This window comes from Columba livia, chromosome 13 (genome assembly GCF_036013475.1).
Source record: "Columba livia isolate bColLiv1 breed racing homer chromosome 13, bColLiv1.pat.W.v2, whole genome shotgun sequence".
Taxonomy (NCBI): domain Eukaryota; kingdom Metazoa; phylum Chordata; class Aves; order Columbiformes; family Columbidae; genus Columba; species Columba livia.
Genome location: NC_088614.1, coordinates 9,033,740 through 9,049,157, shown reverse-complemented (window position 1 = coordinate 9,049,157; position 15,418 = coordinate 9,033,740). Strand labels below are relative to the sequence as shown.

The 15,418-nt window shown below is 36.2% G+C and overlaps 1 protein-coding gene across 7 annotated transcripts in view; it reads left to right on the top strand.

Moving 5' to 3' along the window:
- Nucleotides 1-15,418, top strand: part of CDH13 (cadherin 13) — a 460,421-nt gene that overhangs the window by 264,642 nt on the left and 180,361 nt on the right. For all 7 annotated transcript variants that reach the window (XM_065028885.1, XM_005504744.3, XM_065028884.1 and 4 more), the window contains one exon: nucleotides 1,274-1,418. In XM_065028885.1, the coding sequence (XP_064884957.1) occupies nucleotides 1,274-1,418 (145 nt within the window). The remainder of the gene's footprint in view (nucleotides 1-1,273; nucleotides 1,419-15,418) is intronic.

The window sequence follows — 15,418 nt, the reverse complement described above, 5'->3', positions numbered from 1 at the left end:
TTAAAATGGACTGTGGCACTATTTACAAATAGTGTATGTGAGTAGATAGTTTACTCATAACAAATACTCCTACTCACACCCAGCACACTGAACTGTAAAAGCAGAACGTATTCATAAGCATAATAAATACAGAGAGATGTGATCATAAGCCATCCATTTTAATAAGGAATTAGAATTCTGACCTAATTCTTCCCCGGTAGGATTTATCACTAGCTTATAAATAACTTACAGCTATAAGACGTGGCAATGAAGAATAAATTAACAAAATAAACAAAATGCTCAAAGACTTCCAGCCCCTTTTGCTATCATTTTCTCAGAGAAAGACTGGAAGAGGATGATACTAATGTCTGTGCTCAGGCTTATTTTCTGGCTGGCCTAACTCCATTAAAGAGTTGAAGCTAGGGATGGGTACAGTAGGTGAAAATGATACCTGTGTCTCTGGTAAGTTTATTGCTGTGTTTTACTGATGTTTTGGTGAGGAGACAAAACTGCAGTTACATCATGCAGTTGCAATCTAAATAGACCCTTTATCTAAGAGGTTTTGGCATGGTTTTCTGTAATGACTGAGTGGAGAGTTGAGATGTGTGGTATGATCTTTCTTTCCAGTTTTCGGAAGTAACAGAAGTCCAAACAAATATTCAGCTGCATATGTTGGCTTTGTGTTGAACGGTTGTTTTCATGCATTGTGATGTGAGTGTGTGTGTGTCTATATACTTGCTTACCTAAGACTACATACGTTGTTCCGTCCTTCCATGCATCCTTAGAAAAGCTGGAAAACGTAAGGTAGTAAGACTTAATGCCATCATCATTGAGAAAATGTATTTTATGACTAATGCATTCTTGCTTTTTATTTTTTTTTTTTTTTTAATGAAAAAAGGCCTTTAATCAAGCATTAGGTGATATATCAATTATCTCTATAGTTCTCTATGTGTCCACTCTAGATGTGCTTGAAAAATGTAAAGAAACAAATTCTAACCAAATCTTTACATGCTTAGGATCAAATTTACAGGAGGTCTTTTTCCTTATACTCAAGTTGTTTCATTCTTCAGGGTGGATGGCATTTTCAAGCGGCCAAGGGGTACCTTGATTTGATTGTACATCCGTCTTTCTCTTTGCTTGGATTTAAAATCCACTCTGAGCCTAGTCCATAAGAATGGGCTGCAATGGGATCCTTGGCGGGGTCTGATTACAGCAGCACCGATCTGAGCTGGTTTTTCTTACTCTTTGCTCACTGTGAACTAATGAATTTACTTCTCTCTTTCTGTTCATACAGCTGGAAGTTGAGGTCATAGATATTAGTGGGAAAACCATTGATGGTCCGGTCCGCCTGGATATTTCTGTCATTGATCAGAATGATAACAGGCCAATGTTTAAAGAAGGACCCTATATTGGTCATGTCATGGAGGGATCCCCTACAGGTAAGTCCATGCCAATCATGTTTCTATAAACAATATCTGAAAAAACTCTGTATTGATAAAAACATTATCACCATATTTTGTAGCTTTTCTTGCTGATTTTGTGACTCACTCAATCCTTCCCCCAAAAAAGAAGTGGGAGCAGCCCTTTAGGACAGCCGGCAGTTATTTTTGAAAAAAAAAAGTTAAGTGTCTGCAGTCAAAAAATAAGAAAAAAAATGAAAAAAAAAATAACATAGTTTGGAATGAAAGCTTCAAGTTAGTTTTAAACTTTTTTATTCATATCTGGAATCAACAAAGACAACCCCCAGGACATGATTAGGATTCAGGCCAAATAACGTGCACCATTTCTTTTCAGAGTGGGAATTCCACCTTTTTTTTTCTGTAAGGGTAGCTGCTGGAGGGGTTACTTTAATTTGTTTATGTAGGATGATACTAGCTAAATAATAGGAATAAATGGAAAGCACATAATGAGTAGGCTAATACTGTAGGACCGGTTGAAATACTAAGCAGTGTTACTTTTCTAAATGCAGATACGTCAGTTTCAACAAAATAAGAACACACTTTGAGAATTAAAGTTAATAATGAAAATGTTCTGATTAAATTCACTGTTGATTTTATTTGATGATGAAATTCTGTAAACATAAGATATTATTCCAAATTTCAATTTTGGTACAAACAACCACCGTAACTAAACTCATCCTGCAGAGAAAGGCTGAATTAGTTTTTTTGAACTATTGTCCTCAGCTGTTATGGAGTTTTTTTGTAAGTTATTAAACAGCTGTTGCTTTCCACTTGAGAGGTGTCTCTGCTGCATTTTTAAGTGGTAATTGTGTGATCAGATTATGTTACGGAGTTAATCTGGATCTTGGTGAAACAAATCTGAAACAGTAGAAGCTGCCATTAAAATAAATGGAGTGACAGTGATTTGAGATCAGAGTTGTGGGTTATATATTTGTATGTCTTTATGCATCATTGACTACAAAGCCTTATCCTCCTTATACACTTGAAGCTGTGAGGACAGACATAAGGTTTTGGCTGTACAGGCATATTGAAATGTTTTGAAGTGAAAGCTGGAATCAAGTATATTATATTTTTATGAAAATCTAATATTCATTGAAGCTTAATGTGTTGGTGCACTTCGTTTATTCTGAACAAGGACAGACATTACTTTTCACTCGTATTACATGTTGATAGGACTAGAAGTTATTCTTTGTCCTTATTTTATTATTTATGTAGCTTCTAGGAATCATGTAATCTTTTTAGTACTGCATTTTCACATATAGTTGCCATTGTTTGAATAGCTGTAGGTGTGAAATGCATTATGAGCTGCTCCTTCATCAGATTAAAAAGAATGTTCAGGTAAATGTTCATTTGCCTTACTTGTGACACGTATATAACGAACCAATTGATGACCTTTTCATTCAAATGCAATGTGTGTCATTTGTGAGTATGGCAGCAAGTAAAACACTGACTCTTTTCTGTCACAGGTCTGTAGTACATTCTTTATTTTGGATATTGATCACTTTTTCAGAATTCGAAAGAAACTTCCTTGGGCTTTCCATTCCCCCTATGTTGTAACAAAAGTTTCAGAATTAACTGAGAATATATTGCTAACAGTATATGGATATGAGCTGTGAGTTCCTGCAGGTGTTTCAGTGGCCTCATCTCCATCAAAGCAGGAATTTACACTTCTGATGTACTACATGCCCTTCCCAAACAACATTCAGTCTAATGTTTACCTTCGACTGTTAATTCCAGGCTATGGGACAATATGTAGCTGTTAGCTGCTACATGTACTTTCTTTACTCAAGCTCAATATCAAGTTTTTTCCTCTGCCAAGGATTTTTGTTTTAACTGTCAGTTCCCTATTTTTGCTCATCACTAAACTATCCTGGCTTCTCCTTTTTTTTCACTCCTTACATGGAAGTTTATGCTTCACATCCAGTAGACATGTTTCTCAGTCCAAATTATAGTGAATTCTTCTGTAATAGTTTGCATCCTTTTTCTCTTGCTGCACTTGGTATTCATCCAGGTAGCATTTTGCATTTCAATTGCCTTATCTGTTAATCAAAGTTTGAATCTTTTTTCTCAACTTCTTCTTTTTCTTATCCTCTCCCTCTCTTCTCCAGGTATTCATCCCATTAAACTTCATAACCTCATTTTCCTGGTGTCAAGAACACCAATACTCACAAAATTATTTTGTGCAAAAGTGAACCTGCAGAATCAGTGTTAGCGAGGATCTGTCATAGTTCTCTATGCAGATGCCATCCAGTCAAACAAGATTTCATGTTGTTTACATCTGTTTTCCATAGTTCTTCAAATTTTATGACATATATCTTAAAATTAGGCATCGGGTTCTGCTGTCTTGCTGCTCCCAATCAATAGTTGCACTGCACAGCTTGATAGAAATCCTTATGTGCCTGTGTTTGCATGTATGATTCTTGATTTCTTCTTATCCTACTGAAATTGTATTGTTGTATTTCTTTTTTGAAGTTCGAAAAGAAAGGCTTTGCATTATATTCATAACCTTATTTTCTATCACAACCACCCTCTCATTCCAACTCTGAATCAAACTCATTCACTGAAGCAGTCTTCTGCTGAAAAATAAATAGTTTTCATATAGGTATCTTGGATCTGTCTTCATGATCACTGGGTCATAGTGTAAATGTCCATGGATTCCAGTAATTCAATTATGAGAGTGTTTTCTGAGTTAGGACCCTGTTTATTTCCCATAGATCTCCGATCTATCTAGCTGTTGACTCTGGGGTTTAGGGTCTGTGTCCCACTGCAGATTTACCTCAGTACGCTAATGAGGGTGACTGTGATCTTATGGATTACATAGGCGGGCAGAAACATTTGGACGTCTCACTCTGTAAAGGTCAGGAAGTGAAGGCTTGTTAAATGAACTTGGCAGCCATCTCATTTCACTTGCTGGAGGCATTTAACAGAAATTATTTTAAACATATTTGATATTATGTGACTTGTAACAATATGCTGCAAGCCCAGTGGGGTTAAATCTGAACTGTGGTGCTTGGGAGAATTGCTTGAGAATTGCGCGTAAAAACAGTCACTTATTTTCCATGATGCACAATAGCTGGAATACATTGCGAGCCCCAAACCAGGACTGATAGGTATCTATAAATAATTGAAATAAAGGGACATTTGAGGACATCTAGAGAAGAAGGAATTATGAAGAGTAGCCTAGAGGGTTGTTCAGTGTCATAAAATAATAATTTGTAAAAATGAATGAAGCACAAGTATTACTGATAGCTATGCACTGTATAATAGTCCCTGTCTGTGATTCAGATAAATGAAACCTGTTTCTAAGGATGGTGGCTTCTTATCAAGAACAACCTGCCAAGATATTTTATTATTATTTTTTTTAATACTTAACCTAACAACAACAAAAAGGTTAGTACACAAATGAATATGAATGAGATTGGATATGAGAGATGAGAGTCAAAAGATACAGGAAAGGTAAACTCTGGGCAGGATGTCCAGGTGAATTGGCAAGGATATATAAGAAGAAAATCAGCAATGGGTTTGGTGCAATCCAACCATTGTGTAAAACTGTTTCACCAAGCAAAATGCTCCCAGTGCACAGCAGACTTGGGCAAATACTTGAAAAACAGTTTGAGTGTGGATAAGAGTTCATGACCATAATGAGCATAAAATATGGAACGTTTGAATAAGAATTGCAGAAAAATGTAATTGAAGCAAAGAGGTACATTTTTGATGAGTCTCAAAGTGTACTTTTAAGTAAAGGCACATGCTTGAAATACTCTGACACTAATGATCATCTTAAAACAATGAAAAAAATGAGTTCAAGACAGTATATGAAATGGTTTTCTACTTAAAATGTGTAATGAGAACTAAATACCTCTGAATGCTTTTGACGTTTCTTGTAATAAAAGAATTGTGATGAAGTCTTCGGGGTATTCAGCTTGAAAAACAAACAAACAAAAAAGAAGTTATTGCTGGGTTTACCAAGGAAAATTAGAAACAAAGATTTAGTTTCTGAATGGTGGAAGCTTGCATATATGCACTGTAGAAATGATTTGCATATGGGACTATATTAATAGATGCATTTAAATATTAGAAAGTAAAATTTTGCACTTTGTTGTGAATTTAATTATAGGAGTTTCACCACATCATAAGTTGGTCCCAGTTGGGTTGGCATGATCTGCTAACCCTGAGAAATGTATTTCTGCCATCTTGTGTTTATTATACTGGTATGATTCAAATTACTTTTTCTTTTCTCCCAAGCTAAGCAAAAGAAGTTTTCGTAGTGATTTTTAAAAATTTGTTCTTTAAAAAAACAAAAAACAAATACCAAAAAAATACACAAAGAAACAACATGTAAATATATGGTTTATCTTTCTATACTGTGTGTAAACCAGAGTTCTGACTGTCAGAAATTAAAGCGCTCATTGCAACCTCGCTTATGGATGGTGCATTAGCAGTTTTTTGAGACATATCAAATCATTTTTAGTTTCTGTCTGTTGGCTGCTAAAGGCATGTAATGAGTGAGCTCATTATTTCATATTAAAATATTCATAATTTTTTTAAAAAACAGCAGTAGAAAACTTAGAAGTACATAGATCTGAGCTGCAAAGCTGAAATGTCTCAGTAAATCCATCTCAAAACTATCTCAAAATTAAATGTTTGAACCTGAGCTTTTTTGAGTCAGAGTAAAGTCTCTTGCAGCAAAACTTTGATTTTAGAGGAGGTTTGAAAGGTCAAGTGTCACACATTTAATTATGAAACTTATTGCTATGAGCTGTTGTGGAAAACAAAAGTATAAATTGGTTCAAGGAATGTGATAAATGCAGGGACAAAAATTCATAAGCAACTTGGTTATTCAGCATAATAGTGCTTAATGAGACTGCGGCCTAGGAAGCCTCTGGGTTAAAGGAAACAAAAGCATATAAAGAAGTTTATCTTCGGAAATACAAGCCTTTTTTGCAAACCTTTTCCCTGGTCCTCCACGGCTCGATGTTGAGCTTTGGGTATGATCCAGCACAGCAGTTTTTATGTTCTTCTGTGTACTAATGGGTGTCGTTTTATGCGTGATTCAGAAATTGTTGATGGCAAACTTTCAGCAATTTTTTCTTAGGATTAATCATCTGCATTTCAGCAAAAATGTACTCGCTGCCTTGAAGTCTTCCTTTCTTTTTTTTTTTTTTGCAATCTAGCCTGTAAATGAACCGGATGTCAACTAGTTAGAAACATCTGTAATGTCAATATTTTAATTTTTAATTTTCAAACAGAAGTCAAGCAGAAGCCAGTTGGCTAATTATGCACAGCTGCTTTGTATATCCCAGTAGGAATTTGTTCTCAAATCTGTGTGGGATAAAATATAACTGTATATGAATACAGATATTGTATGTATATATGTATATTTTATACATATATATATTAGATGTATGTGTAATATGTACATGTTAGAGAGAGATGAACACATACAGAAACAGAAGAACTTCTCTGATCCTTTAACAGATCCTATGGATCCCGCTATGCTCAAGTTGCTGTGTATGTACATTATTAAAAGAAAAATATGTATTTATTAATAATGTGTTTTATTATGGCAGACAAAGATGTACATCCAGTCCAGTCTACCTGTGTTTTTTGGAAGAAGTTGACAGGAATAACCCATTGAAGTATTATCCAGTAATTAACAGGTGCCCAGCCAGGCAAGTGTGGCTAAACCAGTACATTTGGAGCAAATTAAAATAATCTCTTGTGTAGCAATTAGCAGTTCACTCAGACTGATTATGTGATGTGAGCGTCTGGAAGCAGGAGTCTGCAGTTCACTCCAGGGTTCAATTACTCTTGATTTTCAGCAGAAATAGGTTGGACTCAAAAAAAGGCTCCGGATCAGCTTAGGTGCACAGGTCAGAATTACTGGCCTGTTTGTGAGGACTAGAAATGATGAGCCCCGCTCTTCTTCAGCGCCAGACAGAAAATTTCCTTTGACTTTCTTCTTACTACTACACAACTAATTTGTTTGCTCACCATCCCTCCTGCTTTCATCTGCTTTGCTGTAGTTACACAAAATGATATACCAAAAATTAGTCTTATGGCCACATCAGTGTTAATGCTCTAATATTAAAGGTTATAAAAGCATTATGGTCTCTCTACCTTGGACATTTCATGTAGTAAAGTATTTGTACTTGTAGGCACAGAAGAGTGGAAGCAATGATGGCTTAGCTATTTTGCTGCTTTTTACATTATAGCCCAGGTTCATTAAATAAAAATAAGCATGTTTCTTAATTAAAGAACAAATGATTGTTTTTAAAAATGCTGAAGTCCTTGCTGGGTACTGAAAAACAAGGTCTCAAGTGAGTTGGTGTATAGAATTTTTCGCAAAGGGTAATTTATGCATTAGTAAGTTTAACAGTGGCTTTTACACCTGGGCTTTTGCAGTTCTTTAATGCATCCTACTTCTGTCCTTTCAGAAAAAGAGGATGAGCTTTAAAGGTTCAGTTGATTTAGATACATCAGACAACCTCATCCATATAATCAGTTAATTGAAAGATGCTGTAGTGCCAGGAAAAATTATATGAAAAAAAATGCATACTGCAGAGGAGAAGGATGCCACAACCCTCTTGGTAGGCTTTATTAGTGGTATAAAGCCTCAGCTGATGTTGATGTATTTCTAAATCACCATTGCTGGATATTGCCTGCCCACGTCCCATTTGCAGACCAGCAGCCCTGCAGACTACATGGCGAGTTGTGCTTTAAGTCAGTGGACTGTCAGCATCCACACCGCTATATTTCATTCAGACCCTTTAAAGTGCATGAAAAGGGTGATAAATCCTCACAACTTGCAATCATGTGCCATAAATTTCTTGTATGATTTGGAGACCGGTGGCAGTAGATACAGTAGTTAAAGCCCTACACCCCCTTCCTCCTCCTCTCACTCAGCTGGACGTAAATCCTGGAGTTGTGTTACCATGTATTATAACAATGGGGCATCGTTTCCTTTGACAGTAACGCTGTGGCATGGCCACTACTCCAAGTGCTAAATGGAAAAAAACCTGTAAATTGTCAGTGAAGGCAGCATTTGTTTGCCTTAGTATGCAATGCCAGGATCAGTCAATAGAAAGATTCACGCTATCTTTATTGTGAGAGAGAATAAAACCTCATAATTGCTGAATCACAGGGTCATTTATTCACTTACAGGTTAATCTGATTATTTTTTCAATATTATTTGAAAGATATTATCAGATAGATGGGGTATTAAAAAAAAAGACAGAGAAAAGGGAAGTTATTTTTAAACTGGGATAATATTTTTCTTTGCTCTTTTCTTCCATTTCTCCTTTTCTTTTCATGCCCTCATAGTCTTTCTTTTAATAAGTTTTCATTTTAATCATCAAAAGCATCGTTAACAACATTGGCAGGGAGGTTTATTTTTAACATGGTTTTGAAATTGAGAGATGCTTCTTGAGACAAAGCTACTTTAATTAATGAAATAATTTGTGGTACACTGCAGGCTTTGTCCATGGGGTCATGCGATTATTCCTTCAATGAATATACCCTATGTATTTTCTTCTAGCCTACTTGAGGGTGTAATTTTATTAACTATACAGGTAAATAATATTTATTTGTCTTACCACTTTAGACTTTAAAAGGGCAGATTCTAATTGATCGTGCAAACCTTTTTTACTTTTCTCAAATGAAGATATGTCAATTTGCTGCTCCAAGCCGTGGTCTCATCCATAGTGCCATACAGCCCCTTTGGGCTTTGAAAACATTGCAAGTATCTCAGCTTGTTTTTATAATTTGAATTCCATGATGCTCAATTTAAAAAATCTTGCGATCAAGCATTCTCTTTTATCATTGGCAATTATAAATATGGTATCTTTCTTTAAACCAGTTTCTAAGTTTTGAAGAGGTAGTTATTTAGAAGTTTTTCATTTCTTGCCATCAACCATGTGCTCCTGTGGTGTATGTGAGAAGTTTGGGAAGCATCTGAAACACTGAAGTTAAAGACGGTATTAATGAAGCTCTGTGTTTTCTGTATTTTCCTGTTAAATGACAGTTCTTTGTGTCAGTTGAGGTTGGCATATTGTGAAATCAATGGGTGTAAGAATGTCAATGAAATTCATGCAGGTTTGTTATTGCTGAAAAACCACGTCCTACAAATCTGAGTCTTTGGAGGTGAAATTTGCAACCATTACTATAATATTTAGTGTAGTAAAAATCATTCTTGCTACATCACCATACCTTTGATTTAGAATATGGAGATAATGTAGATCTGGATCTGTTGATAGAAAACACACACATTTCAGAAAGGCAGCAGCATCTCAGCTGGATTCTGACCGAGACTTTTCTTTCCAAATTTAATTAACTACCTTAATTTTCTTTTATATTATGCTGCATGAACCATTAATTAATGTCATTGATCTTGTAGTTTGAATTCTTCAGCACCTGCAGCACCTTTGCTGGGAAGCTTCGTAGCTGAAGTATTGCTACCCAAAGCGTTTTCAGGAAATTCTCTGATTCAGCACCTAGGTAGCATTTTTTACTCTTCAAAAAGTTCTCCTCTGGGGTAGAGCACCAATTATAAAAATGCAATCACAGCAGTTGCATGATATTAAAATAAAACTTATGCAGTAGCATATAATAGCAAATCAAACTATTAAACAATATAGAGTTTCTTTGTCTATGCAAGAATAGGTTCTTGCTCCCACAGGCTGTATAAGTGCTACAGTCAGAAGAATTGTGAATGTTTGCAGGACTGGGCTGGTTTTGAGCAAGCCCTGGAATGAAGCCAGGGTCAATGTAAGATGGCGAAGTATCCTGCTGATCTATTTGAATTGAAATTGCTTTGGATTCTTCCACTAAGAGACATCAGTTTGTTGTTTCAAGCCAGAAAAATGTTATCTAGGTGCTTGGTATCCAGCATCTAGAGTATACTCAGATATAATAAAGCTAGCAACTAAATAAAAGTGTTTTAAGGCTGTAATTTGACAAATTCTGCAACAGTTATATGAATAAGTTTGAGCACTACTCAGACAAATCCTATTGGAGAGTAAGCTCATACCCGAAAACCACTATGAGAATTTTTGGTAATGAAAAAGTGGACAGGTATTGAATGAGTAGTCATATAAACCAAAAAATATAATAAATCACTAAAATAATGTAAGGGAGGCTGACTGAGATATGGAAATGTCTATGGTACAGCCATGAACAAATGGATTTTGTACTGCCTATCATCACTGCGGGGTAGGAGCAACCTATAAAATGTTAGTAAAACAGGTGTTAGTTTAGCAAGCAAAACATATGATAGATTTAAGGAAGATGTGATGGGCAGTACTGTTCTGGTTATGTCAGCTTTTTATACAGGTGGGATAAGTGGTGCCCAAATCTGGTCATCCAGAACTTGGCATTAGGAGCTCGGTTCCCAACTGCAGCAGAGAAGGGCCAGGCTATGGTAAACAAAAGCAATAGAGGCACATCAGCATTTTTTAACAGACAGTGTAATGGATCATGAAATTGCATATGTTACTGTTTGGACACACTTGCAAGCGTTGTTTTGCAAACTTCTTGGTTTTTAATTTAAACAGTTTTGCCTTCTTGGTTTTAAGCTGAACTCTATCATAGTTTCTGTTAAAAAAATCCTACAGTATTCAGAATAATTATAAGACAAAAAGATAGACATGCCTCTTGGGCTTGTTGTAGTCTTGCTTATTTGGCAGTTTAATTTGGGGAGGTTACACTTTCAGCAGTCTTGGTATGTGCTTCAGGCTTACTAAATAAGAGCTAAAGAATTGAAAATGTGATCGTATTTTATTAGCCAGGGAAAAAAGTTACTAGTATAGCTTTCCCTTTGCATTGTCATATTTTGATGGTTTGCTTTGCTAGTTAAGATAATATAGTTTATCCATCCTTTGGGCTCTTATTTTCTCATTGCTACAGCTGTATCCAAGAAGGTTGAATTTATGAGCTTCAGGGTTCATTGGTATTGAATAAAATTTTAACTCATTTCTCTCTCTCTTTCTTTTTTCTTAAAACTGAGGAATCCCTTTGGAAGCAAGCAAATCTTTTAGTTTTCCCCTCTTCCTGGTTTCTAGATTGCAATTTGTCTGCCAGTTCTTTTACAAGTAGTTACTCATAACTGGGAAGTGCAGGGGAAGGACATCAAAATTCAGAGTGTTTTCCTCAATACTATGTGACTGAAACAGCAGTTACACTATTATTGACATACACTTTAAACAACAGATAAGTCCATGCAATGCTCAGAGAAGCCCTTGTGCAGAGACATTCCAAGCTACTCGTTGTCCAACCTGCCTTGTGCTGCTCGTTGGGAACCATTTGTCAAGGAACCTTTGCTCTGTAGAGCTTTCTGCTGAATGTAGGTGTTTCCTAAATGGAACTAAATCAGATTGTCTGATAAAGGAAAGGATTATATTCTCAGACCTAATCCAGGGAGAGATGCATTTCTGCACAGGTGTACCAGTGAGTTTGTTAATTCCCACCATGGCTCTATATTAAATATACTGTTGCATAAAAAGTGTTGTGATATTTTTTCATGACTGGTACATGCTTGTATTACTTTGATGTGTTCTGAAGGTTTTAAACTATGTGTGCTACAGTAAAGGAAAAACATCTTCCTTAACTTACGTATTCTAGCATTTTCATAAGCATGTCTTGTGAGGATGGGTAGTGGTGAGGCTGTTTAAATACTACTAAATTTGCTTGGACCACAGAGCCAAAGAAGTGGAAAACATAAAAAAGCATTAATTAAGATAAACTGAATGAGGTAAAGCTTTCTTTGTTATTGTAGTTGATTTTAATGCTTAAACTCTGTTTTCTCTTGCAAATCTGGTATACCTTAGCTGTAGGCTACTGCCTGACACAGTCCAGGAATTACAACCTGTTGAATGCTAAGTAGATGGTGCGGACCAATATTAATGAGGGTCTGTAGAGCAGGCTCCTTATTACTACTCGCCAAAGGGAAAAAAAGAAGGATATTTCATGGTTTGCTACTCTGCCTAGGGATACCCAATTTACATATGGCCTAAAACTGCTGATCAGAGCTAATCTCCATGATCATTGTAGCTTGAAGAAAGGTTTAATATTCAGGATTTTCTGAAGTTTTTTTTCCTAAACAAAAATAGGCTGCATCAAAGTGGGGCATTGGCAAGGCAGGGGTGTGTGCTGCTGCCAAGAATTTTAATGGCTTGATGCTGAGAAGCAAGGACTTGCGCTTCAGTAAAAGTTTTTGCCATTTTGTTCACAGATATTTGCTCAGTTCATTTTGTTTTCTGAAGTCTCCACTAAAGCCCACTATTTGCACAGACCTCTCTGACTGGTGTTCAGAGTAGAAGACATAGTGGATGCCAAGGGTCTCTTCCAACTGAAGTGATTCTATGGCTGCTTGATGGGGTCTTGGCAGCAGGCGTAGTTGTGATTGCCGTTGAATGTCCTTGATGTCACCTCTCTTTGACAGTTTTCTTGGTGGGAGTTGTCACTTTGCAGTTGAGACTGTCATCTTCATTTTCAGCAGCACATGGAAGGAATGGGTACAAAACTTCTCAGGGGTGGGGAATCCTCATTCCTCCTCACTTGTGTTTTAAACGTGTGTAATAATTACCAGCTTTTGTGTTTCATTCTTTATGATCCTGTGCCAAAGACAACTGTAAGCTGAAGGTGATGTGCCAGCTGAGAACTGTGCTTGCTTTCCAGCTCTGTATGCTGTATCCCCAAAATTCTAATTTATGTCAAATTTTGGAGAAAGCCAGAACCAGTTGGTTTACTTCTAAATTACTTCAGTGCAAATGGCAGGATTTAGTCTGTGGATCCATTTAGGCTTAATCTATGGCTGCGTTTACAGATCCCCTGCAGACTTGGTACAACTTCTGCCATTTAGTTGGTATTTTCTCTTATCTAGTAGCTAAAACATTGTCATCTTTCTCAAGGATATGATTGCTTTATAGTGCAAAGGTGGAAATATTTTTAAGGAATGAGAGGCCTGGTCAAAAATTGTAACTGAAACATTTTGCCAGCAGAAGGTGTCTGCCTAAGGAAAGAAGACTGGAAAAAAACATTTTATTTTTGCTGTTATTTTTTTGCTGGAGGCAGCAAAAAGCAAAAACTGAAAAAATAAACACTCTATTGTCCACTGACCACAGCTGTGGAGAGACTAGTATTTAAATGCTTATTTTAAATGTAAGGAGGAGTGGATGGGGCCTATTATGGTTGCTGTGTTTGTACTCTTCTAAACAGACTTTGTTTTGTGTCTTCTTTCTGATTTCCATGTAGTATCTTTTCTTCCTTTGGCTGTAGCAAATCTGGGATGTCTCCTCATCTCTCTGACCCTGCATTGCTTCTGTCTCGGTCTTTCTTGAGGGATAGTTGCAAAGTGCTTCTGAGCTATGGGGGCACAGGCTTAAACATGTAAAAGTCATGAATTGAAACAATTGAAAGTCAGGAATTGAAACAATTCTGCTTTACAGTACTGTTGACCTCTTTTACATCACATATGCTGTGCATTTTCTCATGTGTTAAACTGCAAAACCCAGAAGATTTATTTTTTTCACTTAGTTTTGTGTAATTTATTTCTTAAATGGTACAAATTTAGGCTTTTAAAAAAATATGTGTAAGTAATTTTTCAAGTGAGCATCTTGGATATATTAAGTGGCTTTGAAAGTCTCAGCTTTGATGTGAATTGTAACCTTGTCAGTAATATCTATGACGTGGTAAGAATTTTATTGCCCACAAGCTGCCAAGCAATGCATATTGCTGTGTGTTGGTTGGTGTCACTTCTGCAAATGCATTCTTCCTCACGTATCCACATATGCGTTGTGGTGGTGTCGTGGGGTTGGTTTGTTTGTTTTTGTTGTCATTGTGGTTTTGTTTTGTGGGGGGGTTTTGTTTATGTTTGTTTGTTTTTTATCACCATTGCGAATGGGTTTCATGACAGCTGGTCTGAGATCCTGATTCCTAATTTTTCTGAAGTATGCTCAGCACCTATAGCTTTATATTTTTACTCTTAAGCGTATCACTTGAGCTTTCAGACCAGTCGGGGAGGCCCCTGGCATTGGATACAGAAGTTGTTACTCATATTTTTGACTTTTCAAGTTAATTTTCAAGAACGTAAATTCTTGCTTGCTAATTAATTCTTCTGCATGGTTGAACTTGGCTGCCACAGTTTTCAACCATAAGGTGCTATGGAGATATTTTCTCTAGGCTTTAAAAGGTGAATGATGATGTTTAGATATCCTTATCATGTATCTGGAGTGTGTATATATATTTACATTTAAATTCATTAATTTCCACTGTGTGATTGAGATTTGATATTTATTATAACTAAATATTATAAAATGGCTTATATTCCAAATCTTGAAGATTCCTTTCACAGTTAGACAAATAATTCTACATTTTCTGCATCAGATTTTAATTATGAAGCATGAAAGTTACCTCATTATAGGTCACACAAATTTATTTGCTATTTGAGGTGTTAACTGAGATGGTCGACAAAAAGTGCATCAGCTGTGTGTAGGTTTAATAGAAAGCAGGCAGGGAAATTTGGCCCCACTAGAGTTTGGAGTACATTCTCAGTGAGAAAATACTGAGTACTTCGTATGTACGTTATACGGTGAAGTACTATGTATTCGAGAACAAGCACTTGCTGGTGTAGATTGGAAAAACACTTAGGGAAAAGTTTGTAAGGTCAAGCTGTGATGTACCATTTGGAATGAATAACTGTAAAGGATGGTTTTCTCCATATAGAATCACAGAATAATGAAGGGTGAATTACTGTACCATAGACGTATGTGGTCTGGTCCAGCCCCTCTCTCAAATCAGGGACAACTTTATAGTTAGAGCATTGGAAAGACTGTCATAGAAAACTCCTTCAGGACATAAAAACAATTTAAGCCAGATTCTCTGAATAGTTTTTAAAAGGCATATTTGTTCTTAGATAGTATACAGCTTATTTAGATGGAATAAAGGCCACACAAATGCCAGAAGGATCCTTATTGTTATTCAAA